This window comes from Oryctolagus cuniculus, chromosome 13 (assembly GCF_051225735.1).
Source record: "Oryctolagus cuniculus isolate XC-2025 breed Fujian yellow rabbit chromosome 13, ASM5122573v1, whole genome shotgun sequence".
Lineage (NCBI taxonomy): Eukaryota > Metazoa > Chordata > Mammalia > Lagomorpha > Leporidae > Oryctolagus > Oryctolagus cuniculus.
Window position 1 is genome coordinate 66,827,371 of NC_142879.1, and position 27,009 is coordinate 66,854,379.

Genomic DNA, 27,009 nt, shown 5'->3' on the forward strand with positions numbered 1-27,009 from the left:
GGACAAGATAAAGAATACGGACTTCAGCAGTGTCTCACCTTGTTGACTGGGACTCAGTTTCGCCAGCGAGCCTTTGAGAAACACGTTCTCTGCTCTCAGCGCCCTGTTAACGTCTCGGAGCAGCTCCGTCTCCCGCTCCAACCTGAGCAGCTTCGGATAGACGTCTGCCCCCTGGCTTGATGCAGTCTGCAGAAAACGAGGCAGGTTAGCTGTTTGCAGGATTATCTGCCTATCCTTTGAGACTGAGGTGGTAAAAATTGCCCGACAGGGTAGGGGGGCGGGGTGTAGGGAGCAGGATTTAAGCCCACCGGGGTACACGTAAGTGAAAACTTTCAATAAGGGCTGGAACACGGATGCTCCTCACGCAGTGTCCTCTGAGGTTGTCTAGTCACCCACGACGTACACACCTGGCTTGTGTCCTTCACGAGGGAAAGGTTCCTGGTGTCCACCACGATGTGGCCGTCCTCTGTGGCCATGGGGTCCAGCTGGGAGCAGCTGAGCTCAGCACAGCCTTCTGGGTGGGAGAGATGTCGTTAGGGCAAGAAGCATCTCGGTCATCCAGCCCCAGGGCTGTGGGAGACGGACAGCAGGCAGCCACCTGCAGGCCTGGCATCCAGGGGCCCCGGGGGAGAGGCTGCTCCTGCCCACTGCCTCCAGGTACACAGACGTTGTATCTGGTTGAAGAACGCACTACGCAAAAGAATCAGTAAGCAAGTACCTTGAAGGCCCCATAAGTCAACAATCAGAGCATTTGTCTGTAAATAATTCAGGAACTCCTGAGACGCATTTAAGGCCGCAAATTGGACAGTCTCTTCAATTTGGGGATTCATGGTTTTCCAGACAGGCTTGGTATACAAAGTGTTTGGAAGGTCATAAATTCTATATCTGAGAAAAAGATAAAAAAAAATCAGTTTAAAGGGAGAAGGGATATACTTGAAAAGGATCAGATGAGCCAGAGTCGTAACAGTCAAATAAACGGTGACCTGTCACTGATTCTTGGAACATCTCAGTTACCCTGCACAGGACTCGTGACTGTATGGGTCATAATAGATGCCTATGGAGAAGGAGGATTTTGAAGTCTTTCCACTCAGATACCCTAAAACTGCTAATGTGAGGTGGTTTGGTTTTTGTTCTTCAAAGTCTCCCTTTCTCTATTGCTTTATCTTTTAAAAAATATCCTTTTAGCCTAATTAGTTGAAGCATATCTGATGCTTCTTCCACATCACAATACAGTCCTTTTTTCAACTAAAAATTTTACCTGTGTGATACAGTGTTACTGGATATTTTCTCTGATAATTAAATTTTCTAACTGTGCTTTTGGACACAGAAAAGGTTCAGGATGCACTGACCACAGCCAGCAGCCGGGAGGACATGTGGCTCCTCTCTTATACAAGGGAATAGTTATTTTGGAATTGAACAAGCAGAGAAACTTTTTTTTTAAATGTCGTGGTAAACTAATTTTTAAGACTTCAGGAAAAGACTCCCATAAGGAGCCACAAGGCCACTGGTTTGGGCATAGAAGCCCCACTGCATGGCTGGTGCCCCGTGAGTGCCCGGCAGCCCCGCAGCACGGCTGGTACCCTATCTGAATGCCCCGCTTTGCATCTTCCTTTAGCCACTTGACGCCAAGACACTGGACAATGTGAATCTGGAAATCCATCCTCTTGCCCAGTAGCTCCAAAGGATCCATAACTACATCTTCCTCGCCGTGGGCTCTGCAAAAGAAGAGAACATTGATCTCAGGTTAGGCTGGGCCAAGCAAGAGGACTGTGATGTCAAGAGAATTAAAGCGAGCCCATACGAGAGAACTAATTCTGCTGACGGAAAGATATGAATCATCGCCCGCTGTAGGACTCATTCATTCAGGACACACTTAATGAGAGCCCACTCCACAACTCCACACTGGCACGTCCAGGTAAGCCATGGACCTTCCTGCGGGGCTCGAGCCTGGAGGACAAAGTAACATGACAGTTCCTGCTCTAAGTGCACACAGGTAATATGGGTGCTGAACTCACGTGGAAACTGAGGTGGGACGAGCGATCACCGGCTGCCCGCCCAGATGCTGCCTCTCACGACATCACTGTCCCTAGTGAATTCTTTATACCCAGAGTCAGCCCCAGGCCTACAAGTTCAGGAGCCAACTTGGACAACTTTATACCTCTCACATCAATCAAGCTCACAAAATCTGAAACCTGTACTCTGGAATGCCACTTTATTAATTTGCAATGGGACCTAAAACCACCTGGCAGCCCAGAAGCCTGAGGTGGCCATGTGCCCAGAAAGTTGTTGGAGTCCCAGTAACAGCACTGAGCTACTGGTCTGCTTGGTCTCAGTCACAGACCCATAGGGTCTTCTTACTCCCCATTAAAAAAAACAACTGCATACATACAAACTCTGGGAGTAAGTATCTTCAGCTCTGTGGGTTTTTTTTTTAACCTAAAAATTAAATTTTTTTTTTTTTTTTGGACAGGCAGCGTGGACAGTGAGAGAGACAGAGAGAAAGGTCTTCCTTTGCCGTTGGTTCACCCTCCAATGGCCGCCATGGCCAGCGCGCTGCGGCCGGCGCACCGCACTGATCCAATGGCAGGAGCCAGGTGCTTCTCCTGGTCTCCCATGGGGTGCAGGGCCCAAGCATTTGGGCCATCCTCCACTGCATTCCCTGGCCACAGCAGAGAGTTGGCCTGGAAGAGGGGCAACCGGGACAGAATCCGGCGCCCCAACCGGGACTAGAACCCGGTGTGCCGGTGCCGCAAGGTGGAGGATTAGTCTAGTGAGCCGCGGCGCCGGCCCTAAAAATTAATTTTTAAAAATTCAAAATCACAGAAAGACTGGCAGAGATTTTTGTCTGTTGGCTCACCATCCAAACGCCCACAACAGCTGCAGCGGGAGCTAGGAACTCAACCCAAATCCCTGCCGTGGGTGTGAGGAACCCGATCACTTAGTCATCCCTGCTGCCTTCAGGGTGCACACAGCGGGAAGCTGGAATCAGGAGCTGGAGCCAGGGATCAAACGCAGGCATTCTGAGCTGGGAGCCTGGCCGCTTAACTGCTGGGCTAAACGCCCACCCCCTCACTCCCTTCTTGAGTTAATTTCCTCTGCGGGAAGACAAAAAGCATTCATTGGGCCCCCTGAAGGCCCGGGCGCCGCAGCCAGGTTCCTCCGCCAGCCTTCTCACTCACAGCCACTGGGAGACCTCAGCGCTGGCAGAAGCTGCCTGTGAGCGTGAGAGAAGGTGATGGAGCAGAGTTTGTGACAGAACCAATGGCTCGAAGGCCTGTCCCCACAGACAGCAGCACAGAGTGCTGCCGGACATCTGTCCCTACCTCGAGAAAAAGAGCAGAGGGTGGAGAAGGGGTGAACTAGAACATCGACTTTCTGCTCCTGACTCTTGGGCCTCATCAGCAGGAGCTCTCCAGCGTGGGAAAGCAACCTGTAGAATGTCCCACAACAACCTGGCTCTCTCCTCCGAGGCCCGTCATTTGCAACCAGCCAGGTCTTTGGGCTCTCCTCCTAGGCTCCCTCTCCACGCCTGCCTCTTTCCTTTGCAGGGCTGAGCTGTGGCGAATGATGTTGAGCATTCTGGGTCCACCGGTTTGGCTGCAGAAATCAGATTTGATGAGGCCACATCATGTACAAATTTTTTTTTTTTTTTTTGACAGGCAGAGTTAGACAGAGAGAGAGAGAAAGAGAAAGGTCTTCCTTCCATTGGTTCATCCCCCAAATGGCCACTATGGCCGGCGCTGCACCGATCCGAAGCCAGGAGCCAGGTTTTTCTCCTGGTCTCCCATGCGGGTGCAGGGCCCAAGGACCTGGGCCATCCTCCACTGCACTCCTGGGCCACAACAGAGAGCTGGCCTGGAAGAGGGGCAACCGGGACAGAATCTGGTGCCCCGACCAGGACTAGAACCCCGGGGTGCCAGTGCCGCAGGCAGAGGATTAGCCAAGTGAGCCACAGCACCGGCTGACAAATGAGTTCTTATGTCTGTCTGACAAATGAGTTCTTATGTCTGTCTCTAATGACTACTGCCAGATAACAAGTTGGTCATGCCCTCCGGAGAACTCTGACCTTCCTACGCCCCAGGGCAAGGCAAAGAACAGAGGACACACCCACCGTCCTGCTGGGGAGCAGGGGGCTATGTGGACGTGCAGCACGGCCTCCTCCAGCCCGTCACAGTTGAGAAACTCCACCTGCTCCTCGATCGGCATGCAGTACGCCAGGGACTGGAGCCAGATGTGTGCGGAGCCCAAGTGGACCGCCTCAACAGGGTCCCAGAAAGGGTCATCTTCCTGAGCCACGTTGCTGTCTTCTCCATCTCGAAAGCGCTGGTACAGCTCCTCCATCAGGAATTTCCTGTTGATAAACTTGGCTTTTGACCAAATCCACACCTGGAAACGCAAAGGTGAGATCACCACACTTGGTTTCAGCTGCTCTAACAATCGGCCTCTGGCTTTTCCCAGCATGCTGCCTCCGATGGGCTGGTTTTGGGGCACGCTCATCAAACTCAGCTCTGGGGAAAGCCCTTCAGGGACACCAAGCTCATTGCTGGAGCCGTCACCTGGGCACTGCTTGAGTTGCTTGAGCCCAGGAGGTGACTTAGAGAAGATGATGATGATGGAATCAGAAAATGGGCCTCCAGGAGAAATGAAGATTTGGGGCTATGGTACACAGAAGAATGGCTCTCAAAGATACCCTTGTCCTCATCCAGGTACCTGTGAATATTGCTGCACATGGCAAAGGAGAGGGAGCGCTGCAGGTGGAATCCAGTTTGCTTCTCAGTTGACCTTGAACTGTGATGAGCCTGAGCTACCCACGCTAGGCCCATGACCATCACAGTGTATGGAAGGGAGGAAGAGAAGCGCTGTGTGGCCAGCTTTGAAGACAAGAAAGTGGCCTGAGTCTGCGCTGTGGCGCAACGTGTTCAACCGCTATCTGTAATACCAGCATCCCCTATTGGAGTGTCAGTTCAAAGCCCAGCTTTGCTTCTGATCCAGTTCCCTGCTATTGCACCTGGGAAAGCAGCAGCAGATGGCCCAGGTAGTTGGGCGTCTGCTGCTCACATGGGAGATCAGGATGGAGTTCAAGGCTCCCGGCTTCAGCCTACCCAGCCCTGGATGTTGTGGCCATTTGGGGAGTGAGCCAGCAGGTAGATGGAAGACCTCTTTTTCTCTCTCTGTCACTCTGCCTTTCAGATAAGTAAATGAATAAGCCTTTTAAAACACACACACACACACACAGAGAGAGAGAGAGAGAGAGAGAGAGGAGACAGAGACGGAGAGAGAGAAGACAGAGACAGAGAGAGACACTGATCTATCGTTTAAAACACAAGAAGAGAATGGTAGCCTCCAGAAGCTGGAAACCATGAGGAAACATTTTCCTCTTTGCCCAGTGAGACCCATGTTGGCCTTCTAGTCTGTCCAACTGCAAGGTCATCAGTGTGGGACATTAGTGAGTTTCCGGCAGCAATCAGAGGTGACCACGGGTCGTTCTGGAGAAAAGCCGAGAGATGCCCCAGCATCTGATCCTGCTCGTGATCAACCAGCATGGCAGGAGCCGTGCACACACTCAGCAGCCAAACACAGAGGTGCCCTGAGCTCCGTTTTGCAAAGACCCAAACAGGTCCCATTCCTTGTTTGGGTTCACCCACAGTGAGCAGCAAATCCAAGGTCAGAGCCTGCTCTGTCTGCTTTCACTGGGTGAGCACAGGGCCTCCGTGTTAACACCTACTCTGAGGAGGAGGTGGGGGGAAGGGAGGGAGAGGGAGAGGGAGAGGGAGAGGGAGAAGGGGAGAAGGGGAGAGGGAGAGAGGGAGGGAGGGAGAGGGAGAAGGGGAGAGGGAGAGAGGGAGGGAGGGAAGGAGAGAGGGAGGGAGGGAGAGGGGGAGGGAGAGAGAGAGAAGTCTCCCGCAGCAGCATGAGAGATCCAAGTTAGAACACTCTGTGACCAGAGATGTCACTTCAGAGATGGTTGCTAGGTAAAACCAGCGACCTCTCCTCTGGGCAAACTTCAGCGACAACGAAAACCAGGAGAAGTCATTCTCTCCTCTTTGTCACTCTGCCTTCCAAATAAGTCTGCAAAACTTTTAAAATAATTCCACGTAAAATATTTTAAACATGCATCCATAAATTTTTATTTATTTATTTATTTATTTATTTGACAGATAGAGTTAGAGAGAGAGACAGAGAGAAAGGTCTTCCTTCCATTGGTTCACCCCCCAAATGGCTACTATGGCCGGCGCTGCACTGATCCGAAGCCAGGAGCCAGGTGCTTCCTCCTGGTCTCCCATGCGGGTGCAGGGGCCCAAGCACTTGGGCCATCCTCCACTGCCCTCCCGGGCCACAGCAGAGAGCTGGACTGGAAGAGGAGCAACTGGGACTAGAATCCGGCACCTATATGGGATGCCGATGCCGCAGGTGGAGGATTAACCAAGTGAGCCACAGCGCTGGCCCCGGCATCCATAAAATTAATTAGTATGCAACCCCCTTAACAGAGAACCCTGCATGTCTTATGGAGAAGCAGCTCTGTGTTGCGTCAGGTTCTCCTATACAACTCGCTTAGCTCTAAACGTGAACGCTGTCTTGCCTCCTACTTCCAGTACTCAGCTGTGCAGTTAGGTAAGTCTCATGCTAGCAACAATTAAAGATGACTAAAATAATCTTCAAACCACCTTCAATTATACTAAGAAATAAGCCATATGAAAACAGGACAGGGGAATTCAGCCCAGTGGTCAAGACACCTGTGTCCCACATCACAGCACCTGAAATCAGTTCCCAGCCCTGGCTCCTGACTGCCATGTTCCTGCTAAGGCAGACCCTCAGAGGCAACAGGGACAGCTCACATGACTGGGTTCCCTGCACCCGCGTGGGAGACTTGGACTGAGTTTCCACTCCTGGCCTTGGCCCAGACTAGCTCTGGCCATTGAGGAAGTGACCTAACAGATGAGAGTGCGCTCTCTCTCCAATTCTCAAATCAGCTAGAGCTGCATTGATCCAAAGCCAGGAGCTTCTTCCAGGTCTCCCATGTGGGTACAGGGGCCCAAGGACTTGGGCCATCTTCTACTGCTTTCCCAAGCCACAGCAGAGAGCTGGGTTGGAAGTGGAGCAGCCAGAACTCGAACTGGCACCCGTATAGGATGCCAGCACTGCAGGCGGCAGCCTTACCAGCTACACCACAGCACCAGCCCCCCGACTCTCAAGTTTAAAAAATATGTGTGGTTAAAAAGAGAACATGAAAGTTTTTTAAAATTACAGATCTCCTAAAACCAAGAGCTGGCAAGATAATAGGAAAGTGCCAAACCAAATTCTGGTAGAGAGCCTGGCCTCAGAAAGGGATGCTGGGATGTTGGGAGACCAAAGCTGCTTTGTCCTAATGGCATTTGCAGGGGAAAAACAAATGAAAAGCATGAACACACTGGGGGTTCACCTCCAAAGACTCTCGAGGGCCCTGGCACGGACATCAAGGCTGACTGCCTGGGGTGGGTGCGTCTCCCACGAGACGTCACACGGGGACCCAGGAGCTGCACAGTGAGTGCAAGGGGAGCAAACGTCCCTCCAGACAGGAGACGGCTCCACGATGCCGCTTGCTCATGTGTTCTCCCTGCCCATAGGAGCCCAGAGACCCAGATCCTGGCAGCCCTGCACTTGGCCAACAGCACCCATGGATTGGTTTTTTACAAACATGTTTCCCAGTGTTTGACAATGGTTTTTAACAACTGGCCTTGACTTGGAACATCCTGGCAACTTCAGGGCAACAAATGACAAGTGGACTCCCCAGGAGACTCAGCTGCTCAGCAGAGTGGATGGTCGAGTGGCCGAGGCCAGCCCTCCCCGGGCACCTGCTCCGGCACTGCCCCGAGATGCAGCAGGTGTGCTGAGGGGGATGGGAGGCAGTGACCTCACGGAAAGCCCACCTGGAGATTGGAGCCTCAGGCTGAGTATTTGTGGGAGCCAGAAGTCTGTGGGCCACCCTCAGAGGAATCAGATGCATAAGGGACATGACAAGACAGGCCTGGAGTTTCTGGCTTCTTCCGTAGGCAGGAGCAGAGGAAACGGGCCTTGAGTCCCCAGACAGGAAGTCCCTTGCAGGGGACCATCGAACATGGGGATGGATCAGCCAGCATAGCTGGTGACGTGGCCCTTTCCAGAGTGGACTTCACACTGCCTCGGGATGGCTGGTCTCACACACGCACACGGACACCGCTGACGCCTGGAGTGCAGGTGAACACGGGCAGGCGCTGGGCAGTGCCAGTGGCCAGGAAACAGCCCAGGAACAGGCACCGTGTGAGAGAGACCCAGGAGCGCGAACTTGGAACTTCAGTCTCTCCCCTGAAGCCCGGCTCCCAGCTGGAACTCCTCTTGCCCATCACCGGGGCTGCACAGGCTGCAGCTGGTAAGGACAACCTGTGTCCCCAGCAGAGCTCAGCCCCGCCCCCCCCACTCCGTGGGGGCTCATGCCTGCCCACTCTCAGAGGCAGCCTCACCTCGTGAGTCCTTCGGTTGGTCACTTTCACCGTGACCTCTTTCTGCAGGTCGTAGCCCCTGGAATCTGACGACGCTAGATTCTTCACTTTCAGCTCCATTTGAAGGCCCTGGCGAAACAAATACTCCTCCCTGAGTAAGCTTACACGAACCACCTGTTGTAACTTCTTTGTCGCTCTCCCACACGCAGGCTTCTCAAAGGAAGATGAGTGAATCAGACTAACACACGGTGGTGGTGGAGTTTCTCTGCAGTGACCTGGAACTAACACTGGCAGTACTTAGCAAAACAATCTCTCTCTTACAAGGTTCCTGGCAAGGGCCCGTGTCACCAGGGAGCTCACCCAAGCCCAGGTCTTCTCTATGACACAGCAGCCACCAAGAGGCCGGGACCCAGAGAGCTCGCAGGACGGTCTGGGATGTGGTGCTCCGGCCAGCAGGTGTTGATCTAGGTCACGGGGGCCCTGGAAGGCCAGCAGTGACAGGACAGTGGCTAGGGCTGGGCTGCAGGGGCCCTGCGTTTTGTCACCAGCTCATCTGGGGGTCTTGGGAAAGCCCCTTTCTTCTCTGGGCCATGAGGGCCTTTCTGGACCTGACACGTGCCATTCTCCAGGTGCATTCATTACCTTGTTCAGCTCCTCACTCATCTGATTTGCTTCTGCAACCAGTGGCATGAGCCCGATGTAGTCCTGGAACACAGCCAGGACGCTGGGGTCCGCGTTGCCATCTCCATCGCTCACAGCACCTGGTAGCAGTCAGAGGGGAGGAAGTCCCCCGTTGGTTCTGCAGTACTTCCAAGCCATGGATAGATGGAGGTACTTGTTCATGTATGCCTTCACCCATTTGTTCAGTTAATCATTAAATATCTGCATTTTAAAATTATATGCTTGCAATTTTTGATATATTTTTAAGATTTATTTATTTGAAAGGAAGGCAAAACAGAGAAGGAGAGGGAGGGAGGGAGGGAGGGAGAGAGGGAGAGGGAGAAAGGAGAGAGGGAGAGAGGGAGAGAAGGAAGAGGGAGAGAAGGAGAGAGGGAGAGAGAGAGAGATCTTCCATCTACTGGTTCACTTCCCAAATGGCTGCAATGGCCAGGGCTGGGCCAGGCCAAAGCCAGGAGCCAGGAGCCTCCTCGAGGACTCCCATGTGGGTCCAGGGGTCCAGGTACTTGGGCCATCTTCCACTGCCTTCCCAGATGCACTAGCAGGAACCTGGATGGACTCAACCCAGTGCCCACATGGGATGCCAGTACTGCAGGAGGAGGCTCAACCCTCCATACCACAACAGCAGCCCCAATGCATCTAATTTTTTTTTTTTAATTTTATTTGAAAGGCAGAGTGATAGAGAGAAAGAGGTCTTCCACCAGCTGGTTTACTCCTCCAAATGTCTGCAACAACCATGGCTGGGCCAGGCCAAAGCCAGGAGCCTGGAACTCCATCTAGGTTATTAGCAGGGAGCTGGACTGGAAGGGGAGCAGCCAGGACTTGAACCAGCCCCTGCATGGACTTTTTTTTTTTACAGGCAGAGTGGACAGTGAGAGAGAGAGACAGAGAGAAAGGTCTTCCTTTGCCGTTGGTTCACCCTCCAATTGCCGCCGTGGCTGGTGTGCCGCGGCCGGCGCACCGCGCTGATCCGATGACAGGAGCCAGGTACTTCTCCTGGTCTCCCATGGGGTGCAGGGCCCAAGCACCTGGGCCATCCTCCACTGCACTCCCTGGCCGTAGCAGAGAGCTGGCCTGGAAGAGGGGCAACCAGGACAGAATCCGGTGCCCCGACCGGGACTAGAACCCGGTGTGCCGGTGCCGCTAGGTGGAGGATTAGCCTAGTGAGCCACAGCACCAACGACTTTGTTTTTAAAAAAGCTCAAGTTGGGAGAAGACAGACAGTGCCCGACTTTGACATCTGTGTCAGGGTGGAGACTCTCCCATGGCCTTCCCATTCATGGTGTCAGGGTCCTCTGTCGAGGTGGCACCACGCCGTCTGTGGAGGAGGGGTGGGAGGCACAGTCTGGCCAGAAGGGAGGCCTGGGGATTGGTTCCGACACCACTGCTGGCACAGCAAGCACTTGTTTCTCTATGTGGGTGGCGTGAAAGAGGTAGGAGAAATGGAGGTTATGAGCGGTCCACTCGCCTGCCAGACCTGGGTTGGCACCACCTCTGGTCAGGAACTCCCAGCTCCTGGCTGCCTCTTTGCCTGCGGGTTCCTGTGGCTCCCTGGAACTCCCCCACAGCCGTCACTGGCATCTGAGCTGGGGCTAGGGCTTGTTCCACAGCTCTGCAGCACCACCCTGGGCTGGGGAGTCTGCCGTGCCTTGCCACTGGGCCCAGTGAGAGCCACCCGGCTTAGTGGACTTGGTGGGTATCCATCAGAGACTTGCGCAGGAGAAGAACAAGGAGGTAAGTTTCAAATCGGTTTATTTTGTGAAAGGTCTGAGAAAAATGCTTCCATGGACAAGCAGTTGGATCCCACTGCTCCCTGTCTGTGGGTTTACTAAGGGGAGCAGTGGCAGGTGCCTCCTCCTGGGACCAAGGGTGGGAAACTGAGTGGGCAGACCCAGGAGAGGGCCCAGGTTTCTTCCCTCAGGGTTACCTCCTGCTGGGTGCAGTCAGTGCCTGCAGACCCAGGGCCGGGGTGGGGCCAAGTCCATTGCTCAGCTTTGTCTAACCCGGCAGTCCCGCCTTTGCGTTACACCAGGCTCTCTCTGGCTGTCCTCCATGGCCTTTTTGTGACCTCCATCCCTAGAGACACTCTCTGAGCACTGCCCTGTTTGCATAGAAATCCTAACTGTGCGCTGTCCTTTGCCGCCGTGTCCCGTCTCCAGGCTCGCGGGATAGCAGCTCGGGCCAGGCCAGAAGCGCGTGAACCGGCCACTCACCCAGCCTGTCCATGCTCACGCCCTCGGCAGCGGCCCTCTCCAGCTGGAAGAAGTCGTAATCGAATCTGCTCCAGTCCTCGCCGCCGCGCTCCGCCGGGAACCCCACATACAGGTAGGCACTGTTAGATCCCAAAATTACGCGGTCCTGTGGAGGCGGCAAAAACTCAGCGGAGGCAGCTGCATCCCCTCGCACTCCACCCTATCCAGGCCGGGGAAGGAGCCCACCGGGCAGTGTAGATGGAGGCCGGAGCAGGGTTCCTCTCTCGGCAAGTGCCCCATGGGCGCGGACTGGGAACCAGTAGGAGCCAGAGGGACCCAGGGCCTCTGCAGAGGGTGCATGGGGCTGAGAGGATCCCAGGGCAGATGCAAGGTGGACGGCGGGGTCCGCGTGCCTGGAGGCACCTGTAGGCAGGGGCAGATGGTCTAAGGGAGGTCACAGGCCCTCTGGAGATGGGGCCCTATGCATGGTGCCCTGGAGAAGGGAGAGGGCTGGGGACTTGACTGCGCAGCCCAGGGGCCTGCCTCACGGCTTGAGAGCTGGAGGGCATCTGGGAGACCTCCCCATTGAGCTCTCCTTGTTTTACACCTGAGGTCCAGAGAACCAGAGTGAGTTGTCCCAGCATGCACAGCAAGTTAGGGACACAACTGGCTGTCCAGCCACTCTGCCCACATGGTGGTCATGATGCTCTGGCCAAGGGTAGTGCCAGCTCTGTGTAGCCCTCACCCCCACCCCCGGACACCTTACTGGAGACTCCTCTGCCCTCTGCTAGGCATTCAGGATTTGGGAGATTCTGTCACCCATGGGCCATTCATTTACCAGATGCTGTAGCTTTGTCTCAGTCGTAACGGGCACCCCGTTGACAACAACTTTGCACGTGCCGTATGGCGTGACTGTCACTCTTCCATCCGAATTTGTGAAGGCAGCGTGTTTATCTGAAATTCTAAGAAGGTGAGCATTAGTCTAAAGCCACCCAAGAGATCATGATTGTTCAGCCCGCCAAGGTGGAGCTTTGCCATTCGCTGCACAGTGAGACCTGCGGCCGCTGCCCAGGGTCCCCCAGCGACTGCAGGCACCCCACTCCCCACCCCGTGTGCTGCTGTGCACACACACACAGCAGAGCCACCTGCCCTGAAGGAGTTCGAGGGGTGGGGACAGCTGATTTGGTGATAGTTCACGTCCTGGCTGATCCACTTCTCATCCAACTCCCTGCTAATGGCCTGGGAAGGCAGCCAAAGATGGCCCAAGGGCTTGGGCCCCTGCACCCATGTGGGAGACCCAGATGAAACTCCTGCCTTTGGCCTGCTATAGGCTTGACCATTGCAACCATTCAAGGGGGTGAACTAGTAGGATGGACTATTCTCTCTCTCTCTTTCTCTCTCTCTCTTTCCCTCTCCCTCTGTAACTCTACCTTTCAAATAAGTAAATTTTTTTTAAAGATGTATTTATTTGAAAGTCAGAGTTATACAGAGAGAGGAAAAGCAGAGAGAGAGAGAGAGAGAGACGTCTTCCATCCACTGGTTCACTCCCCAGTTGGCTGCAACAGCCGGAGCTGTGCCGATCCGAAGCCAGGAGCCAGGAGCTTCTTCTGGGTCTCCTATGCAGGTACACAGAACCAAGGACTTGGGCCATCTTCTTACTGCTTTCCCAGGCCATAGCATAGAGCTGGATCAGAAGTGGAGCAGCTGGGCCTTGATCCAGCTCCTATATGGGATGCTGGCGCTTTAGGCCAGGGCGTTAACCCGCTGTACCACAGCACTGATGCCTCAAATAAGTAAAATTTTAAAACACATTATGGAAAAGAATGCATGGATTTCAAAAAAAATTTTTAATAAAATAAATGTACCTTTGAATTCCATTTTCCACCAATGTTTCAAGCAACCTTGTGTCTGTTTTTGAGGAGTTATCACACCAGGTCTAGCAAACGACTTTCCCTTTTAGAGCCAAGGAAACAAAGTGAGCCCAACACACTGGGTTTCCTGAAACCCAAGCTCTGCCCAGAGCATTCCCGGGTCAGCACTGGGACAGCTGCGGGGGAGACCTTTTTCTTGCTGCCCCGGCAGGATCAGGGGCCTGGTGTCCTGTGGCTGATGAACCTTCTCTTGGGGAAAGTGTTTAGCCCAGGAGTTGGGACACCCTTGTCCCATATCAAGCGGCCTGGGCTTGAGTCCCAGCTCCACTGTCAATCCCAGCTTCCTGTTGGTGTGCAGCCTGCAAGGCAGGAGGTGAGGGCTCACATACGTGAGTCCCTGCCACCCATGTGTGAGACCCACATTGAGTTCTGGGCTCCTGGTGTAGGCCTAGTCCCACCTGTTGCTATTGTGACCATTTGGGAAGTGAACCAGGGGATGAGCCTTCCTCTGTCACACTAATACCTAAATAAATAATTTTTTAAAATCTTTCCGCTGAAAGGTCATACATCGCTGAAGCTGGATGAAGACGCTGATTCATGGAAGCTTACCCCAAACCTTGAAGGATGATAGCATTGGAAGCAGCCTGCCCCGCGTCACAAGAACCTGGAAAGATTTAGGGTAACTCATTTCCAGAAATGGCCAGGATTTCACTTTCGTGCGCTAACATGTGTGACCTTTGGAAGTGACCTTTTCTCTCCGATAGGATCCTAGGGAGGGATTTTTCATCACAATGGTACTTGAACTTGACCTTGCTTTATCATCGCTGCTTTCCTTCCTGCCGTGTGTGTGTGTGTGTGTGTGTGTGTGAGAGAGAGAGAGAGAGAGACAGACAGACAGACAGAGAAGAATGCTTTTCTGAAGTTCCACCTTCACTGGCATGCAGGAGGAAGAAGCCGTCACCTGGGCCCTGGGAGACACGCTGAGGCCTGGCCTCAGGACAGGCCTGGGCTGTTTCTCTCTAGTCACTGGGAGTGCACAGGGCCTTGCTTGCTGGCATCCACGCAGGCCTGGCTGCTCCCCCGGGCCCCCACTGCCATCCTGCCTGTCTCAGGTGTGCACAGAGGCTGGGGAGTGGGGGAAGCCCAGCGTCACCGCAGGCTGGGCACCCTCCAACCTTGCCAGTGTCCACTTAGGTCGAGAAGACCCAACTGGCAAGGGCTGACTCCTCCTGGGAAGCCAGGCCATGAAAGGGTGGTGCTAAGAGCCACGTGTGGACCACGGATTCACGACGTATGCTGCACAGTCCGGGGAACAGCATTCAGCCTCAGCGAGGCAGGAACCTCCCGCACGCTGAGTGAAATCAGCCAGCAGCAAGGACAGATTCTGCCAATTATGAGATCAAAAATGGTGCCTTCCTTCATTTTTGCAATGTATTTACTTTCACTTTAGTTACATACATTTTACCACAATAAAAAAAAAAGAGAGAGAGAGAGAGAGAGAGAGATGAAAAAAGGAAGGAAGCTCCTGGGGCAAGAAGCGGGCAGGGTCGGAGATGGCAAGGGTGCACCTGTGCGGATGAAGTGCCTGAGGACCCCCGAGAGCTGCGGGTCCTCATTGACGTTGCGGAGGTGAGGGAGGGTCTTCACCATCTGCTGCTCCTGTGGGCGGCATGGGAGGGTTCTTGTCACCAGGGGGCGCCAGCCCACCCCAGACAGCAAACCACCTTTGCCTCTGCTCCCGGCGAAGCCTCTGGAAAGGAGGGAGGTGGGGGGCTGGCTGATGACCTCAGTGGGCCCACTGTCAGAAGCCTGAGTGCTGGAGCCGGTGTCTGTGGCCAGCATCCCCTGGGGGTGCCGGTTCAAGTCCTGGCTGCTCCACTTAGGATCTGGCTTCCTGCTAATGCGCCTGGGAAAGCAGTGAGCCCCTGCAGCCACAGGAGAGACTAGATGAAGCTCCTAGCTCCTGGCTCCAGCCTGACCCAGCCCTGGCCATGGTGGCCATTTGGGGGAGTGAGTCAGCAGATGGAAGATTCTCTCTCTCTCTAACTCTGCCTTTCAAATAAATAAATAAATCTTTAACAACAACAACAACAAAAGGAAGCCTGAATGCATGCAGTCAGTGCACCTGTTCTGCACGGGCCCCGCCTCCCTCCCCAGCCCCCAACCCCCGTGCACTGCTTCTCCCTGCTCAACCCCCAGCCTGCCATTGTCTTCGGGCCCCCAGCAGCCCCCAGCCCCCAGCCATCGCACTGTCCCATCTGGTGCCCCACCAGGGGAACCCCTCCCTGGGCCTCTCTCAAGCCTCCCATTCTCCCTGAGTCCCTCTGGCTAATTGATAATCACAAGCTGATGGCCACACGTGGCACCTGGTACAAACCCTGTCCTGCCCACCAACGTGCACCTCCTTCTTCAGTACAGGTGGTGGCTGGGACCCTGTGCTTGTGCAGGACTGATGGCTGAGCAGAACTGGAGTACATGGTGCAGGCGGGGACAAAACCTCCACGTCTCGAAAGCCCTTCCGTCCACGCGGGAACACAAAACCCTGTGCTCCTGCACTCGCGTCCTCCAGACACCAGCACAGCCACCCCTCAGGTGCACTGTGACTATCGGGTGCTTCCCACTGTGCCCCTGTGACACCCCTTCTGGGAGCATCCTTGGGCCCTAACTTGATCTGGCCGTCTGAAGCCACAGACCCGACCCCACACCATTCCCACCACTGAGACCTACTGGAGGCTTCCTGAGCCTTCCAGAAGCTACGCTGGACACACTCACCATCTCCAGGTGTTGCAGGTGTGGCCGTGACTTTGAGATTTGCTCAGGGCCTCATTGGAAGTAGGGTGATGATAGGCATGGGGGTGGGAAGGGCAGGCAGAGGGGAGAACTGGGGGAGACCCTGGCATGCCTGCTGTCTGGGGCCTGAGTGTGCCTAGAAGTGACTGTCCCATGTGGCACTTGTCCCCTCTTTAGCCACTCGGGGATGGGCCCCTCCCACCTTAATTCCCACCCCACCCCTGGCCTCCATTTTCTTAAGGCCCTGGGCTTCTTCCAGAGCCTTGCTCCCTGCCCCACCTACATGTCCCCTCCTTGGGCCTGCGCCCAGGGACATGGTCACACGACAGCCCACCTGTGATCTGACACTGGCCGCCAATGCCAGCATGGATGCCATGCTTCAGGTCCCCCATACAGTCCCTGCAAGATAACCAGAATCTCCCCAAACTCTGATTACCAGCAGCCCTGACTTCGACCTGGAATTCTGTCCTCAGCCTCACTCCCCAGCATGCACCAAGGCCTCTCTGCTTCCCTCTCACTCCTGTCAATCTCCCACCTACACCTGGGCCAACGGCGCAGCACGTGCGGGGTGGGAGCCTCCCTGCCCCAGGTGGGCATCCCCCACAGGTGCTGGGAGGGCTGCTTACCTGGGCAACGGCTGCATATAGCTGCTCCCATTCTCTGTGCGCCTGCTCCAGCAGGTGCGCCCAGGCGGCCTGATGGGCTCCAGGCCCCCGCTGCTGGTCTGCAGGAGAGGAGCCCACCTGCTCTGGCAGGAGAGAGGGATGTGGGAGACAGCTCTTCAGCGTCCTGGGTGAGGCACGCATGGACCCTAAGATGCCACAGCTCCATTCTCCTGGACGACACTTATGAGTGGAGAGGAAGCCATTGGGTGAGTCCCAGAGGGAGTGGCATCCAGAGACAAGAGGCCGAGAGGGCTCCTCGGGGGGCAGGCCTATACCTTAGGGTTCCTTTTCTTACTTGAGTAGGTGGGAATGCGCTGCCCACTCTAACAGGGGTTCCCCTGAGGCCACAGGACTCAGGAAGAGTGGGAGGTTGCCCCACTGGGTGTCCTGCACGTCTGTGGGGTTGAACAACGTGAGGGGGTCAGCACGCGGCCGGGGTCTGGGACCAGCCACTGGCATGACAGGGGAGTCCTTGGTGAGTCAGGCATGGTGGCCAGGTGGGGCAGCCGCCGCACGTCTGGGCCCTCCATCAAGGGAGTCAGGAGGCACTGCTGCGGCCACAGAGCCCCTCTGGAGTGAGGGAGCCGGGTGGGGGGAGACACAGGGGCAGGATGGCGCTGGGACCGAGCGCTGACCTTTGCATATGGCTGGTTAGATGATGAGCACCCTTGGTTGTGCTTTCGTGGCTCTTACCTGTTTTACCTATCCGCCATTTAACTCGTTAGTGGGCATACAGAGAGTGTGTGTATCTTCATGGGACCAAACTGAAATCCCCTGGAAGCAGTGTTCTTCGTAATGACACATCAGGATCACCTGGGGCACGTGGGCAGTGAAGCGACTGAGCCCCAGGTTCTGATTCTGTTCTGATTCAGGTTCTGGGTGGAGCCTGGGCCCGGGGTGAGCGTGGTGTGCAGCCAGGGCTGAGGGCTGTATCAGAAGAGAGGTTTCCTGGGCTTCCAGCATCACTTAACTGCAGGAAGCCCCCAGCAGAGTGTAGGTCAAAATGGCTCTGTCCTGGTGTGGTAGGGAGAGAGCAATCCTGGTAGAAGCACGGGTCTCAAAATAAAAATGGCAATGAAGAAAAGGGACTGAAACAGTCACTGTTAGAGACCCCCTGGCTGCTTCCCTTCCGATCCAGCTCCCTGCTAGTGTGCCTGGGAGGGCAGCAAACGATGGCCCAGGTATTAGGGTCCCTGCACCCAGTGGGAGACCCGGATGGAGTTCTAGCTCCAGGCTTCAGCTTGGCCCAGCCATCTGGGGAGTGAACCAGTAGAAGGAAGATGTCTCTATCTCTCTTTCCCTGCCTTTTGAATAAATAAAAGTAAACTTTATTTTTAAAAGAGGGCAGCCCTTTTACAACTGCCAATGAGGCCACATTGGTGTCAAAATGAAGCTTTTTTTAAAGGCAGAGCTGAAACCCTGGGACAAAGCCCCAGAGCATTTTCCTCCAGCAGCAGCCCTGGGGCTGGCCTCATGTTCCAGCCCAGGCCGAGGGCCCAGCCTGCCAGGCCATTCCCATCCTGTCTGCAACCCCCACCCCTGGGCCTGAGCTGCAGTCTCACCCAGTCTTCTTGCTGTAGGCTGAAGTTGGCGTGAACTCCTGACTCGGTTTACCTGCCATTCCGTGGTTTCCGCCTCTAAGCAGCAGCTTATTCTCTGCCCTCGACTCCCTCATCAGCGTCCAGGCGTTGACCACGGCTGCATTCCGGATCTTCTTAGCCCTTCAGTGTGCAGAGACAATATGCTCTAAGGGGCCTGCAGCAGGAGCAGTGGCACACAGGGCAGCCCCCCGGGGCACTCCCATCTGCAACAGCCAGGGGGAGACTTTGACCCCCACCCCTGGGAGTGCCCTTATCTACACCATGAAGACCAAAAGCGACTCCTATAACAAGCGTGGTTCAAATAAACACGTGTGTGCAGCCTGGCCGGGCCCAGAGCTCCACCTCCTGACCTGTTCTGGGGCCTGAACCCAGCTAGTGGGGTTGACTCGCTTAACTCAAGAACTCATTCAACCACTTGTTGCTCCTGGAATGGCTGCAACCGTGGGGTCTGCAGGCGCTTGGCCCATTCACCAGGCTAGGAGGGGTCCTAGGCATTTCTAGTTCGTTCCCGGAGAAAACATAGGATGCCCCCCAAATATCGCATGGGATGCACATTTACTAGGGCATAACGTGTCCTTTACCAGACAGTGAGATTTCCCAGAGAATGCTGTACTCTGTGAAGCATGACTGCCTTCTTCATTTTATGCAAAGCAAATTGAAACAGTTTACAAGGCTTGCCCAGGTCACATGATCTCTGGGCAGAGCCCAGACTGGAGCTTAGGACTTAGGGTGCCATTTTTCTCTTTGCTCTGCACCACACATTGGCCCCTGATAAGGGAGAAAACCAGCACTCATGATGCTGCCAAAGGCAAAACTCCATCTGCAGATGTGAGCTGGGGCTGCAGATGTTGGTGGGTGGAGCCGTGCTGAAGCTGTGCTGTGAGCATGAGGATGCAAGTGTGTGTCTCAAACACAGCTTCCTCCCTGGTGAGCCGGCCAAAGGAGAGACCGGTGGGAGAGGCGGTTACGTGGTGGTGTGGCCATAGCTCTGGTGTCAGCATCACCTGTCCGCCAGGGGAGCTCCCAGGGGCTCTGCCCAGGGCTGTGGTGCAGCAGTCCCCCTCCCCTTCAGTGTCTGACAGGGCTCAGTGTCTTGCCCAAGGTCACAAAGCTGCTGGGGTCGCAGTCTGCCTGACCTGCCAGCCCACAGACATGCAGAGTGACAAATTAGGGTTTGGACAAGAAGCTCTATTTTTGCCTCTGAGCTCCGCCCACCTGGAACGTGGGCCTGAGGCTTCCGGGTGCCAGTCCCGGACCCCATGGAGAGCTGCAGGGTGGACAGCAGTGTTGGCTTTGCATGTGGGAAGGAGGAGTGGGGCAAGCGGGGGACAGACTCCCTCTCTGCCATGCGCTCCTTTATAAAAGCCTCTGGAGACGCAGGCTTGGCTGCAGCTCAGTTGCCTGCCTAGGAAAAGGAGAAGCAGGGCTCAGTGCGGCCATCGGCTGCGCTGTGAGTGGGCTGGCTCTCCGGCCAGTCGGACAGGAAGGCACTTGGTGATCAGAGTGCCTCGCTGTGATGTTCAGGACCACTCCAAACAGTTTGGTCGTGGTACAGGCCCTGGAAACACCAGGTAACAATGTTGCAAGGGGGCGGCTGCTCTGTCAGGAGCCACAGAGCTGGGGAATGGCTACCGACCTGAGGCTCAGGTGGCTCATCTTTGCTTGTCGTTTGCACAAAATGTCCCATGGTACTGTGCTCTGCCTGTGTGGGAGAAACCTGTGGACAGCTGTGCTACCTGACACAGGAAGTCACAGCACTCAGCACAGCAAGGTTGACACCCACGCCTCCCCCATCCATTTGCACCCACATCTCCTCTCCCCTCCAGGAGCCCAGGGCAGAACAACTCCCCCAGCCTCTGAGCATCCCATTCTTTCTCCTCTTATCTGATTTACTTCCTTATTCCCCTCTCACAAATCATCCTGTTCTCTTCCTGATCTCCTTGCAAAATGCCAACCTGTCAAGTCTTAGAAGGCGGGAAGAGTTTGCCAGATCAAGAACACAGACCACTGTGGGTAGTCGGTCTCCAGGAACATACCTCTCAGCGTATCTTAATGTCGATAACGTTTCCTCGTAGCAGATGTCAGCGGGACTTATGGCTGCTATCTGTGGAAATATCCCTCTGAGAGTTTGTTTATAGAAGGGTTTATTACTTAAACAGCTAATGTGCATAGAACGGTATTACGGCTTGTAATTTACAGTATTCAAATGATGCAACTCAGAAAACTAGATTTAGAGAAAGGATGCCCGAGGTTCCCCGAGATAATGACTGTCAGCTGGGCTGGGAGCCAGCCCTGTTTGACACCTGTGCTGCTAGTCTTGGTCCCACTCTGCCCTCAGTGCTGGGTCCCCAGTGGACAGTCTCATCACCTGGAATGACAGTTAAATGTTAGCTCTGCAGAAGCCAATAAAATGTTCTCATTCCCAGACAGTCTCCTACAGTTTCAAGTCTGGCCACTGACTTTGGATCAATTACACTAGGATTCATAGAACTTCGCAAATCAGCAACACACTTTGTGTTGACTTGGAGGTGGACAGGGTGGTAGCTGCCAAGATGGCGGGCCTGGTCCCTGACCCTTGGGGCTTGAGATGTAGAGCCTGGTGAATACCCATGCCTGTTAGAACCTGCTCGTGTACCTCGCCTCATCTGGTCCTGGTGGGCAACACTTCTAGGTGGAGGTTACTTAGAAAAGGAGACAATAAGGTTGCAGGGTATTTGTGCTGAACTTGGTTGGGTGCCATGGAGTCTTGAGCTGGGGTGTTGGCCTGGTGAATTCTGTTTCATTTGCATCCTGAGATGGTGACCACCATCAAGCTCCCCTAGCCATGCCCGGTTGTTACAACACTGCCATGCCTTCAGCCAGCCCTTGTCAGTCTTGGAGATCTGAACGCTGCCCTGTTGTTCTCAGGTGCCCTTGCACACACCTGCACAGACCGATCAGTTCAGTTAGTAGTCTTATGTTCAGAGGGCATTTCTGTGACTTTTAGTCCGGGTTCATGGAGGATGTCCCATTGGGCCCACATGGAACTGACAACCTGACAAACATTAGAATGAAGTACTTCTGAAAAATAGGCAGATTAAATGATCGAGAGTAGGGATGTGTTTTGCTGTGACTTTTGGCATGAAGTGGGGGTGAGAGGCTCCACAGAGCACATTTCTCTCCTAGCCAGTGCTGTGCCTGGGGGGCAGGGCCCCGATGCAAGCAGAGCTTGGCCCAGTCTTGTCCCTCCCTGTGGAGCTGAGTCCTGATTTTAATGCTCTCCACGTGTGCCCACGTGGTAGCCATCCCAGAATGAGCCTGCAGGCTGTGCCGAGGGTGCGGACCCAGCTACTCCACAATCTCACGTCTGCCCTGGGTCTAAGGCGGTGAAAGTGCTCTCCAACCTTGCCACGAAACGGTCATCAGTGTTAGTGCTATTTCTAAATCTGTTTTTAGTATTTTTCTGATAATAAAAGTAACATATATGTGTGTATATATATACGCACACACCAGAAACACATATGTAGAGAACCAGAAAACTGCAGAAAATAAATTAAAATTGGTACAGGTTGAGACAGGATGCTCAAAAGTTTTGGATTTTGGAATATTTTACATTTTGGGTTTTTGGACAAAGGAAGTTCAACCAGTGAAGGTCATGGAAATAAAGGATTTCAAAATCCGAACAACTCAGAAACCTGTAACACATCTGCCCCAAAGCATTTCAAATAAGGGGCACTCAACCTGTACATGAGAAACTACTTGAACTTTGTAGTAGAAAGACCGCTAGGAGTCATGAAATAATATATAAAAATGGCTATGTCCATGGGAAGGATGATACCATAGGTATATCAAGAATAATTTTTGTCATACTATCATTAACAACAGCAATTGCTGAATTGGCATAAAATGTAAGAAAATCCTTTTACCAAAGTCGTTCTGCTGTTTCCACCCAGAGCTGACTGGAGAAGTTTGGTCAGAACAGAGTCTCGGTAGGGAACGTGCAGGACTTTCTTCCCCATGGCTGCGTCAGCCAGAGCGCTGAATGGAAAGGAAAATACGGAAGAACTTAAACACGCCTGCCCTGGGGTAGGTCGGAAGCGGCTCTCTCTTCCCCTCTGGCACTCTGTGTACAAAGACACAAGACGAGTACTTGCCCAGGCCACCAACTGCTTCCCTGACATCATCCTTGGGGAAACCCTAACTGAGAAAAGGAAGCCCGACCTGAGGAACCAACACACTAGAACCTGCAGGGGACACCTGGAGACAGCACAGCTCTGCCACTGTGTGTGGAGAAGGGGCTGTAGCTAGCAGGCCTGGCAGCTTACAGGTGCACTCAGACACTGGATCCAAATCTTCCCCTTGCCTTTCGCTCATCCTGCCTTAAGAAGGGGCCTGCACTGTGGCTTAGTGGGTAAAGCTGCTGCCCGCAGTGCCCACATCACATGTGGGCACCGGTTCTGGTCCTGGCTGCTCCTCTTCCCATCCAGCTCTCTGCTATGGCCTGGGAAAGCAGTGGAAAATGACCCAAATGCTTGGGCCCCTGCCCCCGTGTGGGAGACCAGAGGAAGCTCCTGGCTCCTGGCTCTGGATTGGCACAGCTCCAGCCATTGCAGCCATCTGAGGAGTGAACCAGCGAATGGAAGACCTCTCTCTCTTTGCCTCTGCCTCTCTGTAACTCTGCCTTTCAAATTAATAAGTAAATCTTTTTTTAAAAAAAAATCCCATAAAGTTAGGGCCTCATGAGTATGGCTGCAGCCTCACGCCAAGAATGGAAAGTCACCATCCTGATCCCAAGAGACTACATAGAAAGCAGTGCTGACCTCAAAGATAGTGGGGTGGAAATACTGTCTCTAAGAAATTGCAGTCACAAGCAGAGAAAAGGGATCTGTAACACTGATTTATCATAATAGGGAAAGAAATAGAAGAAATAGAAAAATTGAGATGGAAGACAGCATGGATTGTTGGACAGTGAATCAGACACTGTTGTAGCTAGAATCGGTGAACTGGAGGGTACAGAAGAAATTACTCAGGTTGCAGCCAGGGATAGATGGGAGGAGAAAGGTAAGGAGACATGGAGAACAGAGTGATGAGGTCTAGATGGTCTAGCTGAAGTCCCAGAAAAGAGGGAGAAATGGACAGAGCCAATATGTTTAAGATAAATGGGTGAGAATTTTCCAGAACAGACATAAATCCCTAACCCACATACATATGTAAGTCAGAAATTCCAAGCAGGGTAAATAAAAATAAATCTACACTCAAATACAGTGACACTGGAGAGCCCCCAAGATGGAGTTTAAAAGTACTTGAAGGGCCAGCATTGTGGCACAGAGAGTTGAGCCACACCACCTGTGATGCCAGCATCCCACATGAGTGCCAGTTCAAGTTCTGGCTGCTCCACTTCTGACCCAGCTCCCTTCTGATGCACCTGGGAAAGCAGCAGAAGATGGCCACCCACATTGGGAGACCCAGATGGAATTCCTGGCTCCTGGCTAAGTCCTGGCCATGCCTCAGGCTTTGTGGCCATTTGGAAAATGAACCAGTGGATAGAAGTTCTCTCTCTGTCTCTGTCTCTCCCTCTAGTTCTGCCTTTCAAATAAATAATTTTTTTTTTTTTTTTTTTTTTTTTTTTTTGGCCAGGCAGAGTTAGTGAGACAGACTGTCTATACAGTGAGAGAGACAGAAAGGTCGTCCTTCTGTTGGTTCACCCCCCAAATGGCCGCTACGGCTGGTGTTGCGCTGATCCAAAGCCAGGAGCCAGGTGTTTCCTCCTGGTCTCCCATGCAGGTGCAAGGCCCAAGCACTTGGGCCATCCTCCACTGCCTTCCCAAGCCACAGCAGAGAGCTGGACTGGAAGAGGAGCAACCGGGACAGAATCCGGTACCCTGACCGGGACTAGAACCTGGGGTGCTGGCACCACAGGCGGAGGATTAGCCAAGTGAGCCACGGCCAGCCATAAATAATTTTTTTTTGAAGTAGTAAAAGGAAAAATTGTTTTCAAGTAAGCAGCAATTAGACAAACAGTAGAAGACAGTTGAATGGAATCCCAATATTCTGCCCAATTAAAATGCTATGCCTAGCTAAAATATCTTGCAAGAATGAGATAACATAGAAAAAATTTAACCAAACAAAAACTGAGTTTGCCATCAGCAGATCATCACTAAAGGTACTACATGTAGTTCTGTAGTCTTAAAAACTTTTGTACTATCAATTTGGTGAAAATGTATTAAGTTGTCTACCATGCTTTTTTTCCTAGTTGAATAAACCACATCAAAGAAAAGGGGACCACAGTATTTGAATGTCTGAAAGTCTGTGAAGCTTAAGGTTTTAAGAATGTTGCTCATAATGTTGAACATATCTGTTAAAGAGTAAAAAAAAAATAGTTGTCTCAGACTATTTTTATGAGAAGTTGTAAGCATTTTTGAGATACAAAGCAGTATAAAGTACTTACTGTTATTTTATTCTAAAGCTGTTTAAAATTCACCATGGTTTTCACCACTGCTGATTCTTTAAGTGGGTTAATTTATGTTTTGAGGTAAAATACAATTTACACTTTTTCTTAAAGACATAAATGTGGGTTTCTATATTAAGCCTATTTTGTGACTACTATTAACAGATTGATTTGTTTAGATATTAAATGCTTTAAGCTAAAAAAAAAAAAAAAGGAAATTCTCAGGAATACACTTCAACTAGAAGGAAACTCATCTTTAAAAAAAGTTTTTTTTTTTTTTTTTTTTTTTTTTTTTTTTGAAAGGCAGAGTTACAGAGATGCCGAGGGAGAGGGAGAAGGAGATGAAGGGAGGGAGGTTTTCCATTTGCTGGTTCGCTCCCCAAATGGCCGCAACAGCAACAGCTGAGTTGACCCAAACAGGAGATTCTTCCGGGTCTCCCACGTGGGTGCAGGGGCCCATGGACTTGGGCTATCTTGTACTGCTTTCCCAGGCCATAGCAGAGAGCTGGATTGCAAGTGGAGCAGTCGGGACTTGAACTGGTGCCCAGATGGGATGCTGGCGCTTCAGGCGGCAGCTTTACCCACTATGCCACAGCGCCAGCCCCGGAAACTCATCTTAAAGAGCAGCTCTGAGGTATAAGAAGGACTGAATAAAAAAACAAGGGGGATAAAATAAAATGTAAAATAGTGGTATATCTCTTGAGTTTAAAGAATAGAACTGGAATTCACAACAATTACATATGTAGGATGGGGATCCTTAGGTGGAGGAGATGTATTATATTTAGACTTGAGCCAACAACACAGATTAAAGAACCAAGAAACAGAGTTAAGCATATACTGAATCTTGCTATGTGACAGAGATAACATAGACCACTAAGGAGAGGAGGGACTATGCCTATTCAACTAATGGGACTGGAAACCTTTGTAATCTTTAAGAACAAATGAATGGAAAGGATGCCTACCTTCTACCACACAGAGATATCAGCTTCAAGTTGAGCAGGAATTAAATGCAGTGTACGGACATGTATCTCTGACTCTATATTAACTTTGGCTCATCAACTGACAACTTAGTGAGAAGCTATAGCTGAGAGAAGGCACTACAATCTATACACTAAAGGAAAGAAGAATAAAAATATGTAATGCCTCTAAGTCCATAAAAAATCTAGTAGCTCAACAGAATAACGGAGAAAACATAAGAACAGGTGTCTCAAGAGGAAACATCAAGGGATGCTCGAACTTGTAAGTAACCAGGAGTATCAAGACCATAGTAAAATACATTTACACGGCCGGCGCTGCAGCTCACTAGGCTAATCCTCTGCCTGCGGCGCCGGCACACCGGGTTCTAGTCCTGGTCGGGGTGCCAGATTCTGTCCCGGTTGCCCCTCTTCCAGGCCAGCTCTCTGCTGTGGCCAGGGAAGGCAGTGGAGGATAGCCCAAGTGCTTGGGCCCTGCACCCCATGGGAGACCAGGAGAAGCACCTGGCTCTTGCCTTCGGCCACGGTGGCCATTGGAGGGTGAACCAACAGCAAAAGGAAGACCTTTCTCTCTGTCTCTCTTTCTCACTGTCCACTCTGCCTGTCAAAAAAAAAATACATTTATACCAATTTAGTTGAAAAATATCAAGAAATCTGATAATACCAAGTGTTCATAAAGATGTAAGTTGATGAGATCATATACATTCCTGCTAGGAATGTCAATTGTTTGAACCACTTTTTTTTCTAGAATAATTTGTAAGCCAAACATTTGACTTTGTTTTCTGCACACAAAATACATTTTAATATGTTTTTATTAAGATTCATTTGTTTGAAAGAGTTACAGAGAGAAGGAGAGACACAGAGAAATCTTCCATCTATTGGCTCACTCCCCAGATGGCCGTAACAGCCAGGACTGGCCCAGGCTGCAGCCAAGAGCTTCTTCCAGGTCTCCCATGTAGGTAGCTGAGGCCCAAGCACTTGGGCCATCTTCTGCTGCCATTAGCAGGGAGCTGGATTGGAAGTGGAGCAGCCAGGACTCAAACCAGTGCCCATAAGGGAAGCCAGCATTGCAGATGGTAGCTTTTCCCACTACCCACATTGCTAGCACCTGGAACTTCAATGTCAATGCCCAGTGATTTGGATTGGTGTTGTGTCACAGTGGGTTAAGCTGCTGGGATCCCATAAGGCCACCAGTACAAGTCCCAGCTGTTCTGCTTCTGCTGCAGCTCCCTGCTGTTGTGCCTGGGAAAGCTGCAGAAGATGTCCCAAGTATCTGGGCCCCTGCCAGTCATGTGGGAGACCTGGATGGAGCTCCTGGCTCCTGGCATCAACCTGGCCCAGCCCTGGCCATTGCT

General features: G+C 52.6%; 1 protein-coding gene and 2 long non-coding RNA genes across 9 annotated transcripts in view; 2 read left to right on the forward strand and 1 right to left on the reverse strand.

The window, feature by feature from the left end:
• The window catches only part of LOC103350906 (kinesin-like protein KIF28P), a 69,976-nt gene that overhangs the window by 7,786 nt on the left and 35,181 nt on the right, over window positions 1–27,009 (reverse strand). The window contains exons 7-21 of one of the 4 annotated variants that reach the window (XM_070055631.2): window positions 22,159–22,270; window positions 20,290–20,357; window positions 18,267–18,373; window positions 16,614–16,735; window positions 14,766–14,856; window positions 13,807–13,861; window positions 12,165–12,288; window positions 11,348–11,492; window positions 9,099–9,217; window positions 8,478–8,585; window positions 4,112–4,386; window positions 1,581–1,715; window positions 719–885; window positions 408–514; window positions 39–186 (exon numbers count right to left, since the gene is read on the reverse strand). In XM_070055631.2, the coding sequence (XP_069911732.2) occupies window positions 39–186; window positions 408–514; window positions 719–885; window positions 1,581–1,715; window positions 4,112–4,386; window positions 8,478–8,585; window positions 9,099–9,217; window positions 11,348–11,492; window positions 12,165–12,288; window positions 13,807–13,861; window positions 14,766–14,856; window positions 16,614–16,735; window positions 18,267–18,373; window positions 20,290–20,357; window positions 22,159–22,270 (1,883 nt within the window). The other 3 variants (XM_089311684.1, XM_089311686.1, XM_089311685.1) reach the window with 3 other exon arrangements.
• Window positions 4,273–9,354, forward strand: LOC149122637 (uncharacterized). The gene is made up of 3 exons (XR_016219069.1): window positions 4,273–4,400; window positions 7,605–8,386; window positions 8,526–9,354. It is a non-coding gene; the product is annotated as an uncharacterized LOC149122637 (long non-coding RNA).
• The window catches only part of LOC149122638 (uncharacterized), a 37,540-nt gene continuing 27,253 nt past the window's right edge, over window positions 16,723–27,009 (forward strand). For all 4 annotated transcript variants that reach the window (XR_016219067.1, XR_016219068.1, XR_016219066.1 and 1 more), the window contains exon 1: window positions 16,723–16,858. This is a non-coding gene — a long non-coding RNA (uncharacterized LOC149122638). The remainder of the gene's footprint in view (window positions 16,859–27,009) is intronic.